This window comes from Culex quinquefasciatus, chromosome 1 (assembly GCF_015732765.1).
Source record: "Culex quinquefasciatus strain JHB chromosome 1, VPISU_Cqui_1.0_pri_paternal, whole genome shotgun sequence".
Classification (NCBI taxonomy): Eukaryota; Metazoa; Arthropoda; class Insecta; order Diptera; family Culicidae; genus Culex; species Culex quinquefasciatus.
The window spans coordinates 39,267,485-39,292,328 of record NC_051861.1 but is presented as its reverse complement, the minus strand read 5'-3'; the positions used below and the strand labels follow the sequence as shown (position 1 = coordinate 39,292,328).

At 40.1% G+C, this 24,844-nt stretch overlaps 1 protein-coding gene across 1 annotated transcript; it reads right to left on the bottom strand.

Moving 5' to 3' along the window:
* Positions 1-21,652: 21,652 nt before the first annotated feature.
* On the bottom strand, positions 21,653-24,165 carry LOC6037348. Its single transcript, XM_038249728.1, has one exon. It carries the CDS (start codon positions 24,148-24,150, stop codon positions 22,054-22,056), a length of 2,097 nt encoding a protein of 698 aa, XP_038105656.1. The 5' UTR covers positions 24,151-24,165; the 3' UTR covers positions 21,653-22,053.
* Positions 24,166-24,844: the final 679 nt, after the last annotated feature.

Here is a 24,844-nt window from a genome sequence, read left to right as displayed (position 1 = left end):
AGTCAGTGATTTTAGCGGATTGTAGACTGGATTTCGTCTTGTGTATGTCTGTCCAACCCCGGATATGCTAAGATATTTAGTGTAGTTAAAGCAGCCCTACAACACCAAAACAGCCCTCCATTGCCGGCAGCATCTTGCTCCACCGCGTCCAGGGACAAGGAAAAGGATTTGGAAGATGGGATTGATGCTCCTATTTTAAGGGATAAGGGAAAATCTCCACGTTAAATCAATTTACAAAACCGGATTCGGGCTGCAATTTTTTTCGCATGTTCAAAAATAGAAACGGACCTCGGATTCGTGATCAGGGACAAAAGTTACCCTTGGGACAAAGTTTCACTCAAATTGAAGATAGATCGGGGCGATTTCTTGTGAGTTGTTAGATAATTACCCTTATTTTTATTACTGAGTGACCTAAAACACACAAGGCAAAGACGTTTTATATGTTTAATACTTGTAATGTATTACGGTGTATGCAATTGAGTAAAACATATTGCGTCGTTAGTTTCGTATCGCGAGTGTAATATCTGCTATCTTTCCACAGCCTGCTGTCTAAGAAAGAATCTTTTTGGCATTTTTTAAAATCCATCAGCTAAATTAAAGCAGTCTCTACAGCAGTATCCAATTGTTTGCCAAGAGCATAAATTTTCACTTTTATAAAATTCTTCCATTTGAAATAAACGGAAAGTGTCACAATAGCGGATGCTGCTTTAATGGTTAACGATGCCTCTCGAACTATGATGCTAGGGAGAGGAGTTGTACAATCGCGTTGCAATTATACTTTAAGGGTATTTTCATCAGTTAGTAAATCGTCAACGAAAAAACGTGTTCGACTACAAACGAATCACCCGTTAGCGTGCCTTCCGATCGACAATGATGCCGAAGAAGGAAATGTTTATGCAACGCTTGTCCCTCAATTCCAAAAAGTTATCATTTAATGTTGGTCTCCTTTCTCGTGACGTGATTTAACCACGTACAAACAAGTTTTGAAAAGTAATATTTTCTCATTTAAATCTAATATTTACGATCACAGTCGTACTCCGGCGTCGTGAAGCATCTGTCCCCAATTTGACGACGCAGCAAAATCGAATTTCCCAAGCAGCAAAGTTTCGCGCCAAAAGTTACTCCGCCCGAAATTTGAACCGTTCACACGGAATTTCGCTCGGTCCACCTGTTGACCAGGCAGGCCGTTTCGGTTTACGCTGTCGACGCCTTTAAAGTCGGTGTTTAGATGCGAAATTCGGCGGCTTATAAATAGTCCCGCTCCCGCTTATAATTTTGTTAATGTTCGCAAATAAATCAATTTGTGTGTACATCGGGGATTCGCTTCGATTTTCCAGTACGTGGCACGCTGCTAGTTGGTATGTTGGAAATGATCCGGGACTGGGCCATTCGGCAGAAAATTATTCGGCAGAATGACATTCGGCGGAAAGCCGAACGGCAGAAAAACAATCGGCGGAATGGGTCATTCGGCAGAAAAGGTCATTCGGCAGAAAATACGTTTGGCAGAAAAGCTTGTTCGGCAGAAAATCAATTGGCAGAATGTCATTAGGCGGAATGGTACAAATGGCAGAATAACTCGTTAGGCCGAATAAGTCGTTTGGCAGAATGTCGTTGAGCGGAATAGTACAAATGGCAGAATAACTCATTGGGCCGAATAAGTCGTTCAGCAGAAAACCATTCAGCAGAAAGCTTTGTTTGGCAGGATCTCTTCTTAGTTGGAAACGTTCGAAAACAATACACAAAACAATAATGAATTAAAAAATCTATTTGTTTAGACTCAAAATCAAAGTAGAAAAAGATCACATTTTCGCGGTACTTTTGTACACCTTGCTGAGTCCGTCCATCGTTTGTCGTCCGTGCAACCGTACGACGTCAAAATTCAAAATATCAATATTTTTCAACATTGTTAAGCGGTTTTCTAGCGACGACGCACGGTTTTGTTATTCAGGACCATTGTGGTGTGCTGTAATTTTGGTTTTTAGGTCAATCATACAAAACAAATAACTTGTTCGAGCTTCAACATTATCTTGGCGTTTCTCTATTGCGTGATTTCTACTCGAAACTAGGTGTCCACAGGTTTGAAACGGTAAAGGTGAGAACAAGATTATTCGTTTGACGCAGTGGTGGACGCAGCACTTTGCGCCAGTTCGATTTTTCTGTGATCTGTCAGTTGAACAATCTACAGAGCATACTATGTTCAATGGTCGATGACAGGCAGGCTATGATGACAGCCGCAAAGTTCTGCGTCCATCACTGCGTCGAACGGATAATCTGGTTCTTAGCTTGAGGTGAAGCCGTTGATCATTTTCGAAGAAAATTGATCATCATCATTATAAAATACAAGCCTTACCCGACAAACTTCGTTCTGCTTTTTTTTCGTTTTTTTTTTCGTTTTTTGCTTTTTTGCTAATTCAGCCTCCTGTGATCAAAATTTGAGTTTACGTACATTTTTCCATACAATCTGCAGATGCTCCGGAATCGCTCCAAGAGTGGCCAAAGTGGAAATTTTTTAGCATATAAACCTTCCATGGGCTTACACCAACCTAACGCAACAAAAAGCACCTCGATCCGACACTCCGTATTGAACTGATTCGCGTTCGAACAAAACCGTCGAATTTTTTTTTATATACATAGATTCTGTATTAAATTCAATTTAACGAATTTCAGCACCAAAAGGAATCAGCATGTGCCGGTTATTACCTTCTTGAAGCCACTGAAAGAATTTTTGATCTAAATCAAATGTGCTTCAAAATTTATAAAATTTTGTGGCACAGTCATTGACGTCCTACTTGGCAGTCATTGATTAATGACGATTTCCATAAATTTTCAAGGAATGGGATAATCGTTACCAAAAGAATCAGCATGTGTAGGGCACTATTCTAAACAACTTGTTGGAGGAATTTTGTCAAAATAATGAAAGCGACGCAAAATTTATATCTTTGAACGAAAAATCATGACAATGATGGAAGTCTTCACGTTAAGATAATCCAAACCTCTCTTTACAATTATTTATCGCTGTCGTGCTGTTTTGTCGTACGTCGTATTTGACGTTCCGAGAAAAACGAGTTTTAAAGTTTGATCTTGAATAAACAAAAACGAGAGCACGCAATGTAAACAATAACAATTACGTTATGTTTAGTTGACCATTCTGTGCATTGCCCCGAAGTTTGGCTGAATTTGGTTGCCGGAGTCCCGAAATATAATTGAAAAGGTTTACGGTAGTCGAGCTCGTATCTGTGTCAAACGCTTTCTGACCTGAAATCCCTTTGGCCAATTGGGTCCTAAAATGAAGTTTAAATTTGTGATATTATTGGTCATAACGATAAAGCTTATTTTTCTGAGTACAACGACCGCAAAGGATTTAAAATGGATTTTTAATTCAATTTAAAAACCCTTGAAAATGATATTATATATAAAAAAACAAAATTTTCGTTTTACTTGCTACTGGGACTGATAAGCCGAGAACTAAATTTGAGAATTGATCCACCAGTTAAAACATTAACTTCACGGTCCTTCTTGACAGGAAAGGTCCTACTTGACAGCCCGTTCCAAGGGGACCATACTTGAGCCATCGAAAAAATGTTGTCTTGTCAATATTTTTTTGCATTAAAATGAAAAAAAGTGATCACAAATGGTTTTTTATCGTGTTTTTACAGTTGTTCAAAATTTACATAGGGCTTTAGTACCCGATTGTCGCACTTACATCAAATTTCAGGCTGTGTCAAGATAGCACGACAAGTTTGAAACTTCTTTCATATGGAAAATGACAAAAATGCACGAAGTTTTTTTTTGGTTTTTGTGGAATATCTCAGTATTTAAAACGAATTTTGGGGGTCTGTTTCTATAATGGTACGTTCGTTTGAGGGCTAGTTTCGCACTGAGTGCCGCACTCAGAGCTGTCAAAGTGTTTGTTTGAAGAAACTCGCGCTAGTGCCGCAAGAGTTTCACCGCCATCTTGGAACTGAAACTCTAGTGCTTTTCAATATATTTTTCAGTTTCATGCGAGTTCCACGCACACTGACAAATGACGTTCGATTGAACCAAAACTGGCACCGACGAGTGCGTCACCAGTGCCGCACCGGCTCTTTAAACGAACGTACCATATGTTTACAATAAACTAGCGCTCCTATTCCGTGTACGTATCGGTTGTTGCGTTTGACACGGAATACGTAATCGATCGAATTGAATTCCGTTTCAGAATTCCGATTGATTGACTGGGAATAATTTTCACTTGTACTGCACAAAATTTCACAATTCTAATGATAATGGCAAACACGACAATGTAGATTAGGTAGAGTAGTCATCAATGAGACACGGGGAACAATGATAAAATGGCTCTCACAAGTAGTAGTTTCAACCAAACAGGCTCATATTTTGGGGAAAGGTGTGTCTACACGATACACGTCTGCCATAATAGTGGCTTTGGTTATGGAAGCTCCCTTGAAAAGTTATTCATTAATGTTTGATTCTGGGGTGAAGTAAATTATGGACAAAAATTAGTTTTTCGCTCATAGGCAGCCGTAAACACCAAAACTAACATTTCTCCAGATTTTTTTTGACGTTTCATAGGGAATGAGTTGGGCTACAATGTCCTTTCATTTGGTTTGGCCAAAATTAAGAATATACCGAGAATCCAGGGCTACCTTATTGTTTCTCACTCCTTTCAGCCCATGGGTAACAATGAGACACTTTGATTTTTCTTCTTTTCAAAATCTATGTAACTAGGGCGATAAAAATCATGGATTTAGCTCAATACTGTTCATTGGTGAAAATCTACTCTTCAATCTGAACAAGAATAGCCGTTTTAAATAGCTTGAAAGATTAGTTTTTGCTCTTTCTTGTGCTTTGGTTTTTAAATGTATCAAAATTTTTAATCCAGTGTGATTCAAATTAAATAAGTCTCTTATTAATACATATTTTTATTTTTATATGACATGACCAGAAAAGCTTCAACAATTTTTAAAATGTCTAAAACAACAAATAAAAAAACAGCAGATAAAATCATAACAAACAATATTTTACAAATTATCTTAATGTCTCTACCGCCAACTGGAGAAAATCTGAAGTACAAACTGAATAAGTACACGAGATTTCAGAGCAATTAATTTGGAGATCGGTGTACTAATTGTTTTGTTCTGTTTCTGTTTTAACCGAAATCAATCAGAAAAATCAAAACATTATGCAAAAAATAAACTAAAACAGCTGTTCTGATTCGATACATTCGTCTTTGTTGCCAAAGATGTTTCATAAAAAAATATTTAAAATTACTTTTTTTTCAATTTAAATTCATGAATATAAAAGTGAAGCGAAAATATTTCAAGCGCTAAGCAATTTACGTCAATTTACGGATCTGACAATTATTCTCTATAAGTAAAATTATGCTTAATATTTTATTTTTATTTTTTAATCGTTGTTCATCTATTCCACAACAAAATCTGAATTTCCAGACCAAAATTTGATATTTTTACCGATTTCGGGGATTCCCGGGATAAAATATAAAAATCCGGGATTCGGAAATTCCCGGTTTTGGAAAAATCCTGGAGTTTTGTCCCGGGAATTCCTGGGATGGACGCACTATATGTAACTTTTCAAAATATGAATTGAAAGTGATTTTGGCAAATTTATTGAGTTTTAACTCCATTTAACAAAAAATATAAAGTTTTTGGTATAAATATATGGATTTTACAAAATTCTAATACTTTTGGTATAACTTTTGTTAATTTAAGTTTCAAGTTGGTAAAATTGTTTTAAAATAATTAAGGCAAGTTACCTGCAACGGAACAATACTAAAACATGACATTTTATTAGAAAATAATTGATTTTCGTAGAGTGTCTCATTGTTCCTGCCAAGTGCGTCTATAATGAGACAGTTGAATAACTCGGGCTGTAGACGTAATACCGATGTCATATTTTGGTCAATGTTGGTACACATTAAAAGAAAGTACTGTATGTAAAAAAAATATTTACACCCCTTGGGCACTATACACATTTTGTGATGAAACATATAAACAATTAAAAGTTTGTCAAAAACCTAGTACTACGTTTTATTCAGAAACTCATGCCGAACATTTTGCTATAAAAGCTCATGAAAAGATGATTTCCATAAAAGAAATAAAAAAGGTGCAACAAAAGTTTGTAGGGAGAGTGGGAGACTTGATCCCCAGGGACACTTGATCCCAAGCCTGTATCTCGTCAGCATGTGGGTAAAACAATTGGCTTTGTTCTAGAAAGTTGTGTGAAATCAACTAAAACTCATTGTAGAAAACAAAGAAAAAAATTAAAAATGTTTAGATTGAGTTACACACATTTTCTAAAAAGTGCTGCAAAAAACTTCCAAGAGATCTTTTTCTTTGTTTTGATAAGTATAGAAAACACTCAAAAATTATTTAAAAAATATTTTTATACATGAATTGCTTGATAAACATTTCAACTCCAAAACCCTTCCGCATTTGACGTTAAATTTATCGTCATACTATTTTTACAAACAATTGTTTGAAAAAGTACGTTTAGGAGACTTGATCCCTGCATTTTTACAGTCACTGGAATCAGCCTCAAGATTAATTAATTGAGCTGGGTTTTCGTACATAGTTTCCTTCAGTATAGTTGAACATAACTTACTGCAGTTTGAACCATTTTTCAAAAGTTTTGTAAACAAAAATTACCAGCTTTTGTAAACATGCTCAATTTTGGTCTAAAAAGAAAATTTTAAGTTTTTAAATATTTTGCATGCTAAACTTGTTATATTTTGAAAACAAACGTACAGGTTTAATGTGAAATTGCTGTAACTTATAGAAAATGGAGCCGTGCGTGGAGTTTGACAGATCGGTCGCGTGTGCCTTTCCGCGTATTTAAAATTATCTTTTCCCGGTGTGAAATACGGAATTAAACCATGAAAAGTGTACCAAACGTCGCGGTTTTCATTGGTGCGATCGAGTAGTGCGGAGTTTAAGTGGAATTGAATCTAAAATAAGTGTTTTTGGATGGAATTGTTTTCGCCTTCGAGCAAGAGGAAGATGGCGGTCTGGATGCGTCATCCGGATACTTTGGTGGAATTTCTAGAAGTGTATGTGAACTCGCCAGGCGTGCTCGTGATCGTGACTGGTTCGACGATGACATTTTATACGCACACCAACGAGTTGATGATGATGCGTAGAGAGATAGAGATCTCTAGATCGCCTTCAAGGCGATGAAGTTTGATGAAAAAAGGCATTCCTCTTATCATTTGCATTGTACCTGGAACACAAACATGTAAGAGTGTTGTGGTTTTCTTGTCAGAGAAGAAAAGTTTCTCTGCCCGCATGAAGTGGCGTTTGTGGTTTCACCACGGAAGCTTGTATGTGTTTTCTCTCTGGATTTGGGAGTGAGAGCAAAAGAGAGTGAAGGGCGTGAGGCATTTGACTGGTGCGCTGACGGCCGTCGGAGCCGTGTTTCTGCTGGATGGTGATTTAGCGCGCCTCTCACCCATTGCTGCTGCTGTGTGCTTCGTCGTCATCATCATCGTCATCAGCACAAACAGCGCGTGTAGGCTTTCGGTGTGTTGGTGCTGCTTGCTGTTGGAGTGTGCGGTGAGTTCGCTCCATGTTGAGCACAGAGAAAGAGAGAAGATTATGGGAGCGTTTTTATATTACGTAACGCAATTGGGGGAGAGGGTGGTCCATACAACGATTTTTTGCGGTACGTAATAAAAGAACGCTCCCTATGCTGCTGCGATTGTTTTTTTTGTGTTGGTGTTTTTTTTTGTGCAAGGATGCCAGAACGGAGCATTCATTTTAGCATAAGCATAGGCATAGGTGCCCACCCGCAGTTGCTACTCCGTTATTGACCAGGACCTCCAGAAGTTACATCCACGAGCCGTGGAAGATAAGTGGGTGCTATCTTTCCTCGCTTCGCAACTTCTCAAAGGCCCCTATCATGCTGATCAATACCGGCGCCGGCCACGACCAGTGGTAGGGTCACGGGGAAGTGGATGGGAATGTTAGTCCGATACTTGAGTGATAGAGACCGCCCAATCGACTGCTTCTCCGACAAAGTATCACATGAGTTTTGAGGGGTTAGTAGATGGGTATGAGGTCAGGATTCACGAGTGGCAGTGATGTGACCATGAGCATTTTGTTTATCGGTTGAAATTTTAAATCTTAGGCAGCCGGCTGCGGAAAGATAAATAATTGATTATTTAAAAAATTGTTTTAATCGAACGCGTGCCAACCGAGCGGTAGTGCTATGGGCTGGACTTATCAGTATATTTTTACTGTTGGTACAATTAAGATAACGCGAGCAAATGTCAAAAATAGTAGATGAGTTAATACTAAAGCTGCCAGTTGGAATAAATTATTACGATCAACGAATATAAACGAAAAGAAAACAGGACACCACGTAACCGATTGTAATGAAATTAAAACAATAACTTAAACGAACTTAACCGTCGGCGTGCCTTCCTATCAACGATGATAAAAGAAGGACTTATAAATTTATAAAAAGACTCCAAAAATACGTTGCATAGTAACCGCGAAGTCCCGCTACTCACAATCGAATCCGAAAGATAGCTATCTAGAATTTTAAATATAGTATTAATTCGACCGCGATTCTCCAGAAATTCTTCGTCGGCGTGCCTTCCGATCAACGGTGATGTAAGAAGGGCTTTATTCATTAAAATGATTTTATATCATAAGCCTTAAAACATATTCGTCGGCGTGCCTTCCGATCATCGATGATATAGAAAGGACTTAATCCAGCAATACGATTTGCTTGTCTCGAAAAAAAGAATTCGGATCGTTTCTATCGAAAACTATGTAAAGAGGACAAAAATAAACTCATTGGCCAACGAACGCGCGAACTAAAAATAAAGAAAAAGAAGAAGAAGAAGACCAATCACCCCATGCACACAAACAACGACACAAAAGAGATGAAAACAACACGAATCAGAAGAAATCCAATCACCCCATGTACACAAATAGCGACACAAAAGAGATGGAAAATAACACGAAAAAACAGGACTGCGCGTTCACACAGGCACCGCACTACTGATGCCATTATTTATTTATAATGACCAATCACCCCATGCACTCGAACAGCGACATAAAAGAGACGGAAAATAACACGAGAAAAAAGGACTGAGCGTCCACACAGGCACCGCACTACTGATGCCATTATTTAATTATAATGACCAATCACCCCATGCACTCGAACAGCGACATAAAAGAGACGGAAAATAACACGAGAAAAAGGACTGAGCGTCCACACAGGCACTGCACTACTGATGCCATTATTTAATTATAATGACCAATCACCCCATGCACTCGAACAGCGACATAAAAGAGACGGGAAATAACACGAGAAAACAGGACTGCGCGTCCACACAGGCACCGCACTACTCGATGCCAGAACGGAGCATTCATTTTCATTATAAACTGTGAATGTTTATAATATTATCGTGCTTAGTTTTTTTTTTTTTGAACCAACACTCTATTTAATTTAATACAATCACGATCATTTTGACTAGCAATAGGAACAACAACATGAACTTAACCGTTTTATTTTTATTTTTTGAAGATTGGTTATTCTTGACGCAACATAGTTTGTTTATTTATTTTATTAATTCAGTTTGGTATCAAATGTCAGAAATTAGCCGTATTTTGATATTGAAATGAGACCAACCAAAATAATTTTCACACAAATTTCAACTGAGATTCAGTCTTTCCACAGCCGGCTGTCTAAGACTGATTCGATTCTAAATCAACAATATTTTAATACCTTAACAGAAATTTTCTCAACTGTTGCATTTTAGCTGAAAACTTAGTGAGGACTTTCCATTGTTGTTGTATTTATTTAAAAATATTAAATATGCTGATTAATCCCATTACACAAAAAAAGTTGAAATATTAACTAATTATGCTTTTAAAATCGGTCGTTTTAATTATATATCTAACTCCTACATTTAAATAAAACACATAAATAATTAATGTTCTCTCCGCATCGCTGTAAGAGTTTAAATCAAGATTCCAATTATGCTTTAAATCATTTATATCCTCGAATTTCGCTTAAACACTCAATAATTAAAAAAAAAAATATAAAAAAATATAAACTTCTCTTTACTCTAACAGTCGGTAGCATGAGTTTAACAGCAGACATAATAAAAATGTGTTTAATCAGCATTGCTTTTACAAGAGTAAGTGGTCAGTTCAGTCAGTCTAAGTCAATTTAATCAAGCACGGCTTCGTCGCGTTGTATCTGCCGTGACTTAAAATATAAAAAAATATAAATCATGTATCCTTTATACTATACAGTCACAAGTATATGTTTAATAATATAAAAATAACTCTACTTGATTCGCCCGCAATACCTTTCGGGGTATATCCTAGGTTCTACCTCTCCTACTAACATTGAGTCCAAAACCTCCCTACAAACATCTATACCACTAAGGTGACGTAGGGTCCCTGCGCACTTTAGATAGGTGTTTACTAACATTCCTTCATTTCCCCGAGGATAGCTTGGACCCGGCGTGGACCCCCTTATGCCCTGGGCTGTATTACACACTCATCAAAAGATGAAGACATGGTATCTCCCGTGTTGGATTATTGTTCCGGATGAGGGTCTAACACAACCAGACCAAACAGTGGGATAAGCGTTGTGGAGCCTTCCGGTGGTGGGGCGTCCTCCAAATGCTAATGCTAATGCTAATGCTAATTGCTGTAACTTATAGAAAATTAAAAGATTGGATGAATAAGAAACATTTTGCTTAAGATTTCTTCAAAATGTTGAATAGGGCATCAAATTACTCCCAACATTTTGAAAATGGCGGTTTAATATATTTTTAAAACGCTTGGCATGATTCGAAGAGTTTATCTGATGAAATACCCTTATTAGCCAAACATAGTTGTATGTTTAAGCTTTCAATTCTTGCAAAAGTTCATAGTTTTGTGAGAAATTGGCAGAGTTATGTGCGATACAAAAAGGGGATCAAGTCTCCCACTCTCCCTACACCTTTCGAAAAATTAACATAAATAAAGTTATTTGTTGATAAATCACCATAATTCCAGTCTCCCAACTCCAAATAGGCATCCTTGACTGATTAACAAAATAATTTGGTTTGAATATCAAGTTTACTACTTACTTAGTATGAAAGTTTAAATAACTCTGGAAATTCTATATAAAACTTATCTAAACTTAGTTTTGCAAACATTTAATTTAACTGAACGTCAATATATTACCATAGAATTGCTAATTGTGGGTATAACACCGTTTTGGGAGTCTTTGTATCGATAGAATAGATTTTTCGTTGGAATTTCGTTTAAACCCGAAATTTCGTCGTCGGAAAATCCGCCGGCATCCGAACCGGTCCACGATTCACAAGTCAATCTCTGTGGCATTGGAAAGGGCATACAATTTTCGATCTTTTGATACCCATACATCAAGGTTTTCTATAAAACCCACGTTTTTAAATACTTAAGCAAAAACGTTGTTATGGTTTCGTTTGAGCAATCTGCCAAAAATGTATGGACTTTCGTAATTTTTTTTCTAGTGGATCAAACTGGGCAAAAGCCCAGGTATTTAAAAACGTGGGTTTTATAGAAAACATTGATGTATGGGCAGCAAAAGATCGGAAATTTTATGCCCTTTAAAGATTTGTCTGGTCACGCCTGCCGTCGGACGGGAAATTGAATGTTGGCCCCCGTCGGACCTACAGGTTAAGTCGTAAGCTCAGTCCAGGTTGTCTCACTTAGAGAGCCTATATGGAGAGGCGAAATGTCACTCTCAGGGTTCCAATCGAACTGTCAAATCGGGGTTCCAATCGAGCAACAAGATCATGCAAGAACAAGGTTGGAATCAATTTAAAATAGTTTTGGCATAAAAACGAGACTTATAACAATTACAAGTACACTCAAACCCCGATGGTTTGACACCAACTGTTGTCAAACGAACGGGGTCACTTTTTAGTTTGACACCCTTTTTACACGGCGCTCACACACATTACCAAACGTTTGTTTTGATAGTGTGCGTGAGGCCTGTGTAAAAAGTGACAGTTCGTCACTTTTTAGTTTGACTTTGACCAACCAACGGGGTACAAACTAAAAAAGTGTCAAACGAAAAAGTGACCAACCACCGGGGGTTGAGTGTATTGTAAAATTGTTGTTGATAATAATCTGGTAGTTTTTGTTATGTTTGTGTTTGTTCGGTATAAGAAAAGTGCCAGCTCGAAAGAAAAACTACAAGTTTTTCAACCTAAAATTTGAATGACTTTGGGTGTTTGAAATTTCTCCCAGAACATTTCATTTCCCCTATGTAGGTCCCTAGTCTCACTGGGTTCTGTCTCGATAAAGTTGCTGGTAGGAAGTTAGACAAAAATGACTTTGTCTGCCAAATAATATTCTGCCTTATGATATATTCTGCTTAATGATCTTTTCTGCCATTTGTTTGTCTGCCTTCTGTACTTTTCTGCCATATGAACCTTTCTGCCTTATGTGCTTTTCTGCCAATCGACGTTCCGCCAAATGACCCTGTCTGCCATTTGACCTTTTCTGCCGAACATTTTTCTGCCATTCGTACTTTTCCGCCGAATGTACTTTCTGCCGAATGTTTGTCTGCCGAATGACCTTTTCTGCCTTCTGATTGTCTGCCGAACGTCATTCCGCCGACCGTCATTCTGCCGAATGGCCCAGTCCCAAATGATCCAACTTTTCACGATCAATTTGGGGTTCTGTAATTTGTGGACGTCAAGACGCGGTGGTAATGTGGCCGCTGACAGGCCGTGATTAATACTTTTCCAAGCAATTGGTGACCTCCCATCCCATCTAAAGAGTGACGGGCTGCAATTTTTGGTTGAAAGAAACCATCATCCTGCAACAAATTGGCACAAAACTGCAAGACGCTTTGCTGTCAAAGAAAACGACAGTTCTGAAATACACTCCATCTTGTCCGAAATGTATTATAAAACATAACATACCATCAACATAAATCCCAACACGAATCGAAATTCACCGCGCGACTCCAGCCCACGTGAGTGTGGCGACGGCGGTGGCGTCGCGACGCCAAACGATGAGAATTTTCCGATTTTCCGTAACCATTTATGGAATCACGTCGCTTTTCAACGGTTCTCTCTCCGCTTTCTCATTCGCTTCGGTTTGGTTCGGACTCTCTGTTTACAACTCGAGCATTGGACATATGGCAATGGAAGCAAACCCCACGTGGGCGTTAAGTGAGTCGAACTGTGTGTTTTTTCGTTGGTTGGAATGGAGGTCAGTAAACGACCTGGCGTCTCCGTGAGCAGACATTCCTTTGGGGATTAGGTGTAGTCAGTAATGTGGAATGTTGAATGGGGAAATGTGACTTGACGTGATAACCATTGGCAAGTGATGGTTTTATATTTTAATTCAGTTAGGAAAGTGTTCAATTTATGGCAAATAGAATGTAATTGTAGATGATAAATATTAGAAGGATTAAGAATATTTCACATTACAAGTTCAAAGTTTGCGAGTTCAAAAGATTGAAGATCTGACAACCCTATCAAAAGTTAAACGCACATAAGTGTACTAGCGACTCCACCGTGACAGGACCCAGCGAGACGATACCTACACCTGGATGGAAAAAACCTCTAGGTTAGACCGGGGTCAACATTTACTTCCACGTCCGACGGAAGGCTTAATCAGACAAATCTCGTCTTGAAAAATCTAGCAAAACAATGCAATAGGACCGAAGCCGAAGTGTAAACAAAGAGTCTCTCCTGCTCGTTCCGAATGTAAACATCAACTGACGTGAGCAGGATAGACTCTTTGTTTACACTTCGGCTTCGGTCCTTTTGCATTGTTTTGCTAGAAATGCCTTCTGGGATCGAACCCATCCCGACTGGGTGAGAGGCAACCACGCTTACCTCTACACCACGGGTCCCGGTTCCGCCGATCGTTAAAAACAAAACCTAAAAATATTCCTCTCGTAGCGAAACTGCAGTCTCAACAGTGAAGGAGGTGCGGAAGGAGGGGGTTCCGCCCACCCAACGCGCACCAAACCGGCATCGTTTCGCGCGTAAAATTCTTCGTGAATGAATCTCTGCACCCCCGTAAACTTACACCATCCATCGATGTGGACAACAAATTCCCAGCTGTTTCAGCTGTGGTTTTTGCACCGACTGGCGTGAGAAAGTGACGAATCAGCGACGTTTGGATGACCATATTAGGTCATGGACTCTCTCTACTGTATGCCTTTGGGGGAGATTCTATTCGAAGGGAACGGAATCAAACGATGACAGGTTGATTGGATTAGCGCTGTGATAACTTCTTATCAAAATTGATAACAGTTTGTAATATTGTTTGTTTTGAGTCAATTCGGTTGACATTGATACGAATGCTATCGGGAACTTTTTTTTTTGATAAAAATAATCATTTGGATGTCAACACAAATTGAAGCACTGACTACTTTTAGGCGAATTTTGGGTGAGTCTCACGCAAACATTTAAAACCAGTACCGCTTAAATCGAGCCAAATTTAAATTTGAATAAACAACAGTTTCGTAACTCGGCGCAATTGACATCGTATTTAAATCATCAACCTAGTCTGCTAAGCATAATAATTATTAGTCCAATAGTGCGCCAAATTAGCGTCACTATGGTCCACACTATGGTTTTCAAATCCCGGCTCCAATTAAATGCTTCACCAACAACCCCGAGCAATTACCTTTTCCTCCCCGCGCGTCGAATGGCATTTGTTTAAACGCCCATTCAAACATATTTTATCAGACGAGGTTGGTCTTTAAACCAGGTGAATGTTGGCTTGGTGGATTGCAATGAAAATAATTTTATTTTTTGCGGTGCAATTAGGTATGGTACCATTGGGGGTGATTATTTGACAAGTTTAGTGTCCATTGTGGTTTTGGTTATCACATTCAAAGGCTAATATTTTTTAAAGCGAGTTTATTTATTTCATTCATCCTGAACATGTTTTGTTAACATCTAAATGAATCACAGGAAATACTGTCAACCTACCTTAAAACATTTTTTTTTTTGTTTTGTTTTGCTTAAAATGTCACTTAAGTGCTTAAAACTTCAGGAGAATCGCGGTTGAATTAATACTATATTTAAATCTCTAGATCTTTCCGCAGCTGGCTGCCTAAGATTTTTAAAATTTCAACCGATAAACAAATTTCTTATGGTCGCATCTCCTACCACAGTGAATCCTGACCAGGGCTCTAAAAAGGGATCGATCACTGATAGTGATCGCACGATATTTGACACAGCTAGCCTATCAGCTGTCATTTTCCATTTGATCGTTGATAGAGAACTCAGAACGCCTATCATGAATTCAGTGCTAAGTGATCGCTCAAAAGAGGGCCGGTCGCATGAACGTTACACTCAGTGAGCTCACATGTATTTAAACCGAGAGATTGCCGATTTTGACTCTCAAAGAGTTACTCTGACTTGACGGCTTGCCTTCTCTCTCTCTGCTGCTCACTGCTCTCTTCAATTTTCATTGCTTACTTGGATGAGATAAACAAAAAACAAACCCATCCAGATTTTGCAAATAATATTATTATCAATAATATTATATTATTATAATACACCATATTCTTGATTTACACACAGAAATGGGGTGTTTAAATCGAGAATCGTTAAAAAAAAGAATGTCCGTGACTTAAATTGAGAATATGACTTAAATTAAGAATCTTTGGGAATTCGTAATTTGTCGGAGAATTTTCAAAATGTATCAATACTATTTTGTTAAGTTATGATATAAAAACGTTTTGCATGGTTTTGGAACACCTGGGATGTTCTAGTCCATCCGAAACATCCGGAAATTTTGTGCAACAGGCTAACCAAAGAAACAAGTTGAAACTTCAAAATTTTGTCAACGGATCCTACCCAGACGGCTTCAAGAGTGCGGTAGGCTACAGTGCATTGTTGTAACAACTTATTGGGATGATCTGGGTCATCCAAGGACTCCCTGAGTTAAGATCTGTGGGTCTACCGCCGTAACAAGCCAGAGGTCGACGGGTTTTTACCCCGGAACATATCCGCATAGCTCCAGTGAGAATGGTAGACTACTTTGCTGTTGTGTTGGGATATCTTGGGTCATCCAAGGACTCACTGAAGTTAAGATCTGTGGGTCTACCGCCGTAACAAGCCAGAGGTCGATGGTTTTTGACCCCGGAACATATCCGCATAACTTCAGTGAGTATTGTAGACTACTTTTCTGATGAGTTTGGATTTCCTGGGTCATCCAAGGACTCACTGTCAGAGTCGACGGGTTACCCCGGAACATATCCGCATAGCTTCAGTAAGTATGGTAGACTACTTTGCTGATGTGTTGTGATGTCCTGGGTCATCTAAGGACTCCCTGGAGTTAAGATCTGTGGGTCTACCACCGTAACAAGCCAGAGGTCGACAGTTTTGACTCCGGAACATATCCGCATAACTTCAGTTGTAGACTACTTTTCTTATGAGTTTGGATTTCCTGGGTCATCCAAGGACTCACTGGAGTTAAGATCTATGGGTCTACCACCGTAACAAGCCAGAGGTCGACGGTTTTTGACCCCGGAACATATCCGCATAGCTTCAGTAAGTATGGTAGACTACTTTGCTGATGTGTTGTGATGTCCTGGGTCATCCAAGGACTCCCTGGAGTTAAGATCTGTGGGTCTACCACCGTAACAAGCCAGAGGTCGACAGTTTTTTACCCCGGAACATACCCGCATAGCTTCAGTGAGTATTGTAGACTAATTTGCTGGTATGTTGAGATGTTCTGGGTCATCCAAGGACTCTTCTGGAGATATGATAGACCACCAGATCTTAACTCCAAGGAGTCCTTGGATGACCCAAGTCAGCCCAACACATCAGCAAAGTAGTCTACCATACTCACTGGGTATGTTCCGGGGTAAAAAACCGTCGACCTCTGGCTTGTTACAGCGGTAGACCCACAGATCTTAACTTCAGTGAGTCCTTGGATAACCCAGGACATCCCAACTCATCAGAAAAGTAGTCTACAATACTCACTGAAGCTATGCGGATATGTTCCGGGGTCAAAATCCGTCGACCTCTGACTTGTTACGGTGGTAGACCCTCAGATCTTAACTCCAGTGAGTCCTTGGATGACCCAGGAAATCAAACTCATCAGAAAAGTAGTCTACAATACTCACTGAAGCTATGCGGATATGTTCCGGGTCAAACCCGTCGACCTCTGGCTTGTTACGACGGTAGACCCACAGATCTTAACTTCAGTGAGTCCTTGGATGACCCAGGACATCCCAACTCATCAGAAAAGTAGTCTACAATACTCACTGAAGCTTTGTGGATATGTTCCGGGGTCAAAAACCTTCGACCTCTGGCTTGTTACGGCGGTAGACCCACAGATCTTAACTTTAGTGAGTCCTTGGATGACCCAGGACATCCCAACTCATCAGAAAAGTAGTCAACCATACTCACTGTAGCTATGCGGATATGTTCCGGGGTCAAAACCCGTCGACCTCTGGCTTGTTACGGCGGTAGACCCACAGATCTTAACTTTAGTGAGTTCTTGGATGACCCAGGACATCCCAACTCATCAGAAAAGTAGTCAACCATACTCACTGTAGCTATGCGGATATGTTCCGGGTCAAACCCGTCGACCTCTGGCTTGTTACGGCGGTAGACCCACAGATCTTAACTTCAGGGAGTCCTTGGATTTGTTTTGTAATTTTCGTCGAGGTGGGGGAGGGGTCTGACATTTAAAAAAATGGCCACGTGGTTTATGGATAGTCCCTAGGCGCGCGGATAATTTCCAATTCAAGCAAAAAATCAAACTCAAAACCGAGCTCAAAATTCAAAAAAATCTGCCTTCGATTATCCGCCGGGCACTCGACTAGCAACAGTCAGTGATAGAGAAAAAGAGCTGTCGATTGATAGCTATCATTGCAAAATTGATCGAAATTCCGATCAAATATCAAACGAACTAGTGATACGCGAATGAATTTCGGGAGAGAGTCAATTGAGCATTTGAGTGACTTTGTGTGGCGCTCATTCATTCGTGTGTGTTTGAGCGAAAGCAGAATGTCTAGGTCAAGCAGACGTAGCGAAAATGAGAGAAGAACTCAATCAACTGTCAGAAAAAATGTCGATCCATCACAACCCCTGATCCTGACCTCCTACCCATCTTACTAACCCCTCAAAACTCATGTGATACTTTGTCGGAGACGCAGCCGATTTAGCGGTCCCATCACTCAAGTATCAAACTAACATTCCCATCCACTTCCCCGTGTCTTACCACTGGTCGTGGCTGGCGTCGGTATTGATTAGCACGATAGGGACCTTTGAAAATTGCAAAGGGGTGATGATTGGTTCCTACTTTTCATCTGTGGTCCACGGAGCAATGTTTGGGGGTCCCGGTCAATAACGAAGTAGCAGCTACGGGTAGACACCAATGCTATGCTATGCTATGCTAAATTTTCATTTCCGATAGCTTGTAAGTCTTCCGAACCTGATTTGATTTGATTAACTGGCCTGATTCTTTACTTTGCAAATTCAAATTGTAATCTAGAAAAAATCAAAATGAGCCAGATTACTTCCAATAAATTGACAATATTTCACTCTCAGCCATAAGTCGTTTAACTACGCTAGCACAAACGTGTCCGCATATGGGTCATTCCATCTGAAGCGGAACACCATTTGAAAATTACCATCTCCGATTCTGCTCAAATTTGGCAGAGCTGTTGAGACTATCAAAACATGCAAAAATCCCGAATTTCATCCAAATCGGACCTCCCCTCCAGTTATGTACCCTCCCAAAAAACGACTTTTGGCTATTTTTGAGCAAAACCCTATCTTCAAACGAAGATAACTCAGGAACCATAAATCTTAGAGAGTCGGTCTTAGACTCAATTTTTAAGAAAATTGGACGTAGAATTCATTTCCGTGATCAAAATTTGGATTAAAATATGTTTTCTACCTGTATTGCGCAATTCAAAACTTTGAATGGCCGTATCTCAAAACAGCCCTATTTATTTTTTAAATTTGACCTCAACATCGTATTCCCCGTCCAATTTTACATAAGAATCACTTATCGACAGAAAGGAATATGTTTCGTTCCAGAGATATCGAATTTTAAAGTTTTGAGTATTTGAGATTACCTAAATTAACTACACTCGCCACATATGCTAGAAGGACTCGGGCGCGCTGATCAATAATTACTACCTGGTGTTCTGTAAGATGAATTATTTTTATAATTTTATACGATTTTGAGATAATCAATACCTTGAACAATCTATTTTTTGTTTAAGGAATATTTATTGGGTAATTTTGAATGCACTGTTTTTCCTGATGTCAGTGTCATTGAACCATATTAGGTAAAATTTGAACTTTCAATATTTATTTGCAAATGCTACAACGTTTTTACAACACAATTAAAAAAATCTATTGTTTTCATATTTTCCTAATTCCTCATTTCTTCCCACTTTATCAAATTATTTCTTTTATTTGAAGCAAGAACAAATGTAGAGCTGGATGTAGTAGATGAAATAATTCCCATGGGTTCTAGAGCTTTTGCCATGTGCGGTAGCAAAATAGTGTCATTCAGCAATAAACCCCAAAATCTGCCTTACGGTTTGAAAGATTGAGTATGATCATATTAAACTGATTTTTATATTGTGAACCAGTTTCATCTGAAAAATTGATGATTTTTTTTTCAATTCTGGTACATATAATTTCAAAAACGAAACCATATACTTCTGATACATGTGGACAGCAGCTGTATCGTTTTCCAAGATTTCGAAATGATTGACAAAAAAATTTTCTTACTTTTTCAGCTTTATACTTTCCAGAAATCCTCTTGCTTAATCATGCTTCACGAGAGTATTATTCATGTTAATTCATAATTTTGATACGATAATGTATTGTACACTTTTTCTTAAGTGTTACTTACAACATCAATTTCAATTTCCTGCTAGCACAGCGGAATTCCATTCTGCTCTGTATTGCGTGTCGTTCTTGCTCTGTCCTGTGGGCTAGCACATAAATTCACCCCATACTATTTTTTTAAATTTAAGATTAATACAGCATTTTCCTACAATTTTTGCCTAATTTGCTAATGATTAATTGGGATGAAATCGTATTTCAATAAATAAACAGGTAGCAGTTATTGATCAGCGCGCCCGAGTCCTTCTAGCATATGTGGCGAGTGTAGCTAATTTAGGTAATCTCAAATACTCAAAACTTTAAAATTTGATATCTCTGGAACGAAACATATTCCTTTCTGTCGATAAGTGATTCTTATGTAAAATTGGACGGGAATACGATGGTGAGGTCAAATTTAAAAAATAAATAGGGCTGTTTTGAGATACGGCCATTCAAAGTTTTCAATTGCGCAATACAGGCAGAAAAAATATTTTTATCCAAATTTTGATCACGGAAATGGATTCTACGTCCAATTTCCTTCAAAATTGAGTCTAAGACCGACTCTCTAAGATTTGTGGTTCCTGAGTTATCGTCTTTCGAAGATAGGGTTTCGCTCAAAAATAGCCAAAAAGTCGATTTTTTGGGAGGGTACAAAAATGGAGGGGGTGGTCCGATTTGGATGAAATTCGGGATTTTTACATGTTTTGACAGTCTCAACAGCTCTGCCAAATTTGAGCAGAATCGGAGATGGTAATTTTCAAATTTGCATTTTTTCTTGCACACTTCAGGTGGAATGACCCATATGTGTACCTAATTATTAACAACAATAAAAAAGCGGCAGAACGAAGGAAGCAAAAGGCAGCATTATTCGTGGCCAATTTTATACGGCCCGGTCAGTGTCAAGAGTAGAGTGGACCGCCGGGGTTGTTCTGGTACCTACCTACTTGCTCGCATTGGTTGTTTGCATTCAATGTTCGATGTCCATGTTGGGGGTGGCGTGCAATTGGCATACGGTGAAGGTGGACCAGTTCAATTAACAGGTCGCACAAATAAAGTGTATAGTGTGTTGCATAGAATGCTTTTTATTTGGAAATCAATCGAGAGTTGGGTTTGCTGCATTGAAAAGCATTTCGGATCATATAAATAAACCATAAAAGAGTTATTGCGATTGATATTATTCATAGCCTGTTACATTTCACTTACTGAAAACAATTTTCGGTGTCCTTTTAACGTGAAGACTTCCATCATTGTCATGATTTTTCGTTCAAATATATAAATTTTGCGTCGCTTTCAATATTTTGACAAAATTCCTTCAACAAGTTGTTTAGAATAGTGCCCTACACATGCTGATTCCTTTGGTAACGATTATCCCATTCCTTGTGAAGTTATGGAAATCGTCATTAATTAATGATTGCCAACTAGGACGTCAATGACTGTGCCACAAAATTATATAAATTTTGAAGCACAATTGATTTAGATCAAAAATTCTTTCAGTGACTTCAAGAAGGCAACAAGCGGCACACGCTGATTCCTTTTGGTGCGGAAATTCGTTTAATTGAATTTAATACAGAATATTTTATAGTGATGATCAATTTTCTTCGAAAATGATCAACGGCTTCACCTTAAAGTTCCGAAAGTGATTCTGGATATAAAATTAACGTCTCCAGTTTCTTTCGACCTTCTCGCCAAAAAAATCAAGTTGTGCTTTATATTAAGAACTTTTCGAGGCAATAAAAAAGTCACTAAATTTGTCAACCCCAGTTGATACAATTAAGCTTCTCAGGCATCTTAATTTTGGCTAGCCACTTACTTATTTGCTACTTTTTGTGTGTCAAATTGTTGCACAAAGGTGCTCCAAAGCTGTGTTTGATCTACACTAGAACTCATAAATGGCTCAATTTGCTCCAGAAATTATCTTCACCGTTCGGCGTGCGCTGATTTCAACGAAGTGATCAATTTTCCACTTTACATATATACCGTGCCGCAGTTACCGGTTTGGCGTGTGAATATCCGACCAGCCATGAGGTCCTCTGGTCATTAAAGCTGGTGAAGGTTCTGCCGACGACGCGAAGTTTGGTTGCCAAAATATGGTTCCCTCTGATTGCGCCAAAATGATCGATCGCAGTCCAAGGTCAAATCGCGTGTACAATCGCTCAAGATTGGTTTTTGGTGCGTTGGTGAATTGTTGACGCTATGTGAGGTGTTGCCTAGCAAAACAGTCTACTAAACATACTATCGTTCCACTTGTATCGATTCTTGAGGTTAAAGTACACAATTTCGCCGATAAATGCTACCGTTGACAGCCCGAGTCCAATCGCCCCCAAAATGAACGCCCCCTCAATGTGTTCCACCTTGAGCACGATCTGTCCATCGCCATGGCCCCCATCATCCCCACCTCTGTCTTCCAGATCTTCGTCAACCCTAATCTTGTCACTCTCGACCTGCCACTTGCCCAAAAGTCCCGACTCGCTGATGCGCCGGATCAAGTCGTTGATCTTGGGCAGCAAATGAAAGTCCTTTTTGACCATCATACCCACCGAGTACGTCTGTATGTTGTCTTTCCGGTCGAAGCAGAATATCTCCGCCTCGCCGATGCTTTTGCTGTTGTGCGAATGAGCTCGCGACATGGCGACGGCCAGGTTCCGCTCGGAATGAAGTCGTGCCAAGCAGTCATCCCGGTCCGGACAGACCTGGTAAACAGATGTAATGAACCGTGAAACGCCGTCCGGCTTGTCAAAGTGTACTAGCGTGTTCTCCGGACCGGCAAACTGGAACTTGTTCGCCATTGCAGCTTCAACGGTGCTAATCTGAGGTTCGAATCTGGGTCGGGTTAGAACCGAAATCAGGAAGCTGTGATACGCCGCACTCCAGTGCAAGCCGTAGATCATGTAGCCCACCAGGAAGAAGCGGATGGAGAACCGTTGCGGCCAGTAGTGGGCATAGACGCTGAGGGAAAATGCCAGCGATTGCAGGAGCATCCAGGTGTAGTTTTCCGGGTAGCGATGCTCGACGTGGTTGAGGCAGTAGATGATGGCGGCTGCTACGAAGATAATTATGATTGCCACTAGCCAGATCCACACGTTGAAGATGATGAATACGTTCAACCACTTTGGAGCATGTCGAGCCGTTGGAACGCACCACGTTAGATCATCCTGAAAGTACGGGATGGACGAAGACAGCATTCTCCTACTGATGGGATTCTCGTACAAACCTCCAATCATCAGATCCGTACGCCTCTGTATCAAATCCGCATAGAATCCCGTACTATTGTCCGCCGTTATGGTAGCTGAAGCGCGCAACGGATCGATGAACCGATACACTGGCGTGAGCTTCATGCGAGCCGTAATCACCTCAATCATCAGCACCTCCAGACCCTTTTCGATGCTCGTCTCATTTCCTACAACAAATGGCTCCCAGATCGGAGTGCTGATCATCAACGGACAGTAGTTGTAGTCCTTGGGAATCTTTGGCCCGTAGTCTGAGAAGTAATGCTTCTCGCGAAACAGCCACACAGTTTCCGCAAACGAATCTCCAGTTTGCTCCGATTGCTCGAAGAACACCTGCAGCGAACTGTTCGCTGCAGTAACGTTGGAATACTCCAACTCCGGAACGATAAACTCGGAATTTTCGTCCATCTTCTCGGCAACGTTTTCCATCGAAACTTCCACGTACTCGCATTCGTCCATCAGACGGATGTTCAAAATACTGTCCGCGCAACCTCCATTCTCGTACGGAAACCAGGTCCACACTTCCAGCACGCTCGTATTGTACCGCTGAACCATTACGTTCACGTTAAGCACCGAGTTCTCGAACAACTTCTGCAAAGCGTTCCGCACTTCGATTTGAAACACCAGCGGAGTCATCTCGGACGTAAAGAGCACCACAACCTGCGCCAGCGGATTCCACGTCGGCAGACGTCGCAGCTGGTTGATCGGAGCGTCCAGCTCCGAAGAATCGCTTACCAAAAGCAAGTAGTTTTTAGCCTTTTCCGTGACGTGCGAGGCGTTCCAGTGCTTCTTGCGACCGTCCTTCACCATTACGCCCATCTCGTGCCGCGGATCATCGTTGAAGGACTTCAAAATATTCAGCTGGAACGCCGAGGTGTCCGGTTTGATATTGATGATCGCCAGCGATCCCTTCATGGCGCGTTCCGACTTGAAGTACTTTTCACACAATCGCTTCACGCACGGCACCACGGTGAGCAGATTTTCCTGGGTGTCGTCTTCCGGGTAGATGGCACCTTGGCCAAAGTCGGCCAAGGTTACTGCCAGCACCAACAACAGTGTCACGGCGCGCGTCCACATGGTTTGACGGTGTCCTGCTGAATCACCGCTTATATACGCTGAGGATAATGATCGCGGAGTAAATATTTGAACTGACACCGAATCGCTTCGCTGCCGGTGTCGAAGGAAAACAATTTGAAAATCACCGCCGAAAGTGGCCATTCCTAATTCAGTACCGATATTAGATTGATAACATTATGATTATCAGCGATTACGGGCCCCTCCTCTTCGGTGGCCGCAAACACGCGATGAACTCCGACTCACTTGAGAATCGAGCAAGCAATTTGTGTATGTGTACTCTTACCCGAGCCCATAACATATCAATTATGTAGGTCTGTACAATGTGCTCAGTCGTTCGGACTGCTTTCAACACATAGTTGAGGGTTCTCGCAGTCAGGTCACGCCATCAGTCTCAACACGTGCGAACGTGATCTTTGAAAGCTCGCGACCGTCATTATTTCTTCGCCATTTAATGTTATGATCTTTTCATTCATTCGAGATTTGTGTGTGATCGTAAAGTACGGATTCGATTCGCTGGGGCTGAGAACATTGTAAACGTTGGTATTGATGCATGTGTCAATGTGCTTTTCAGACTGAGAATTGATCAAATTAAAGTGCTGACTAGAACTTTCCAGTTAGGCCGATGCAAATATTTAAAAAGTTTTGTCCTCGGCCTGGCCGAGGTCAAGGGGGCAAAAATAAAAATATAAAAATT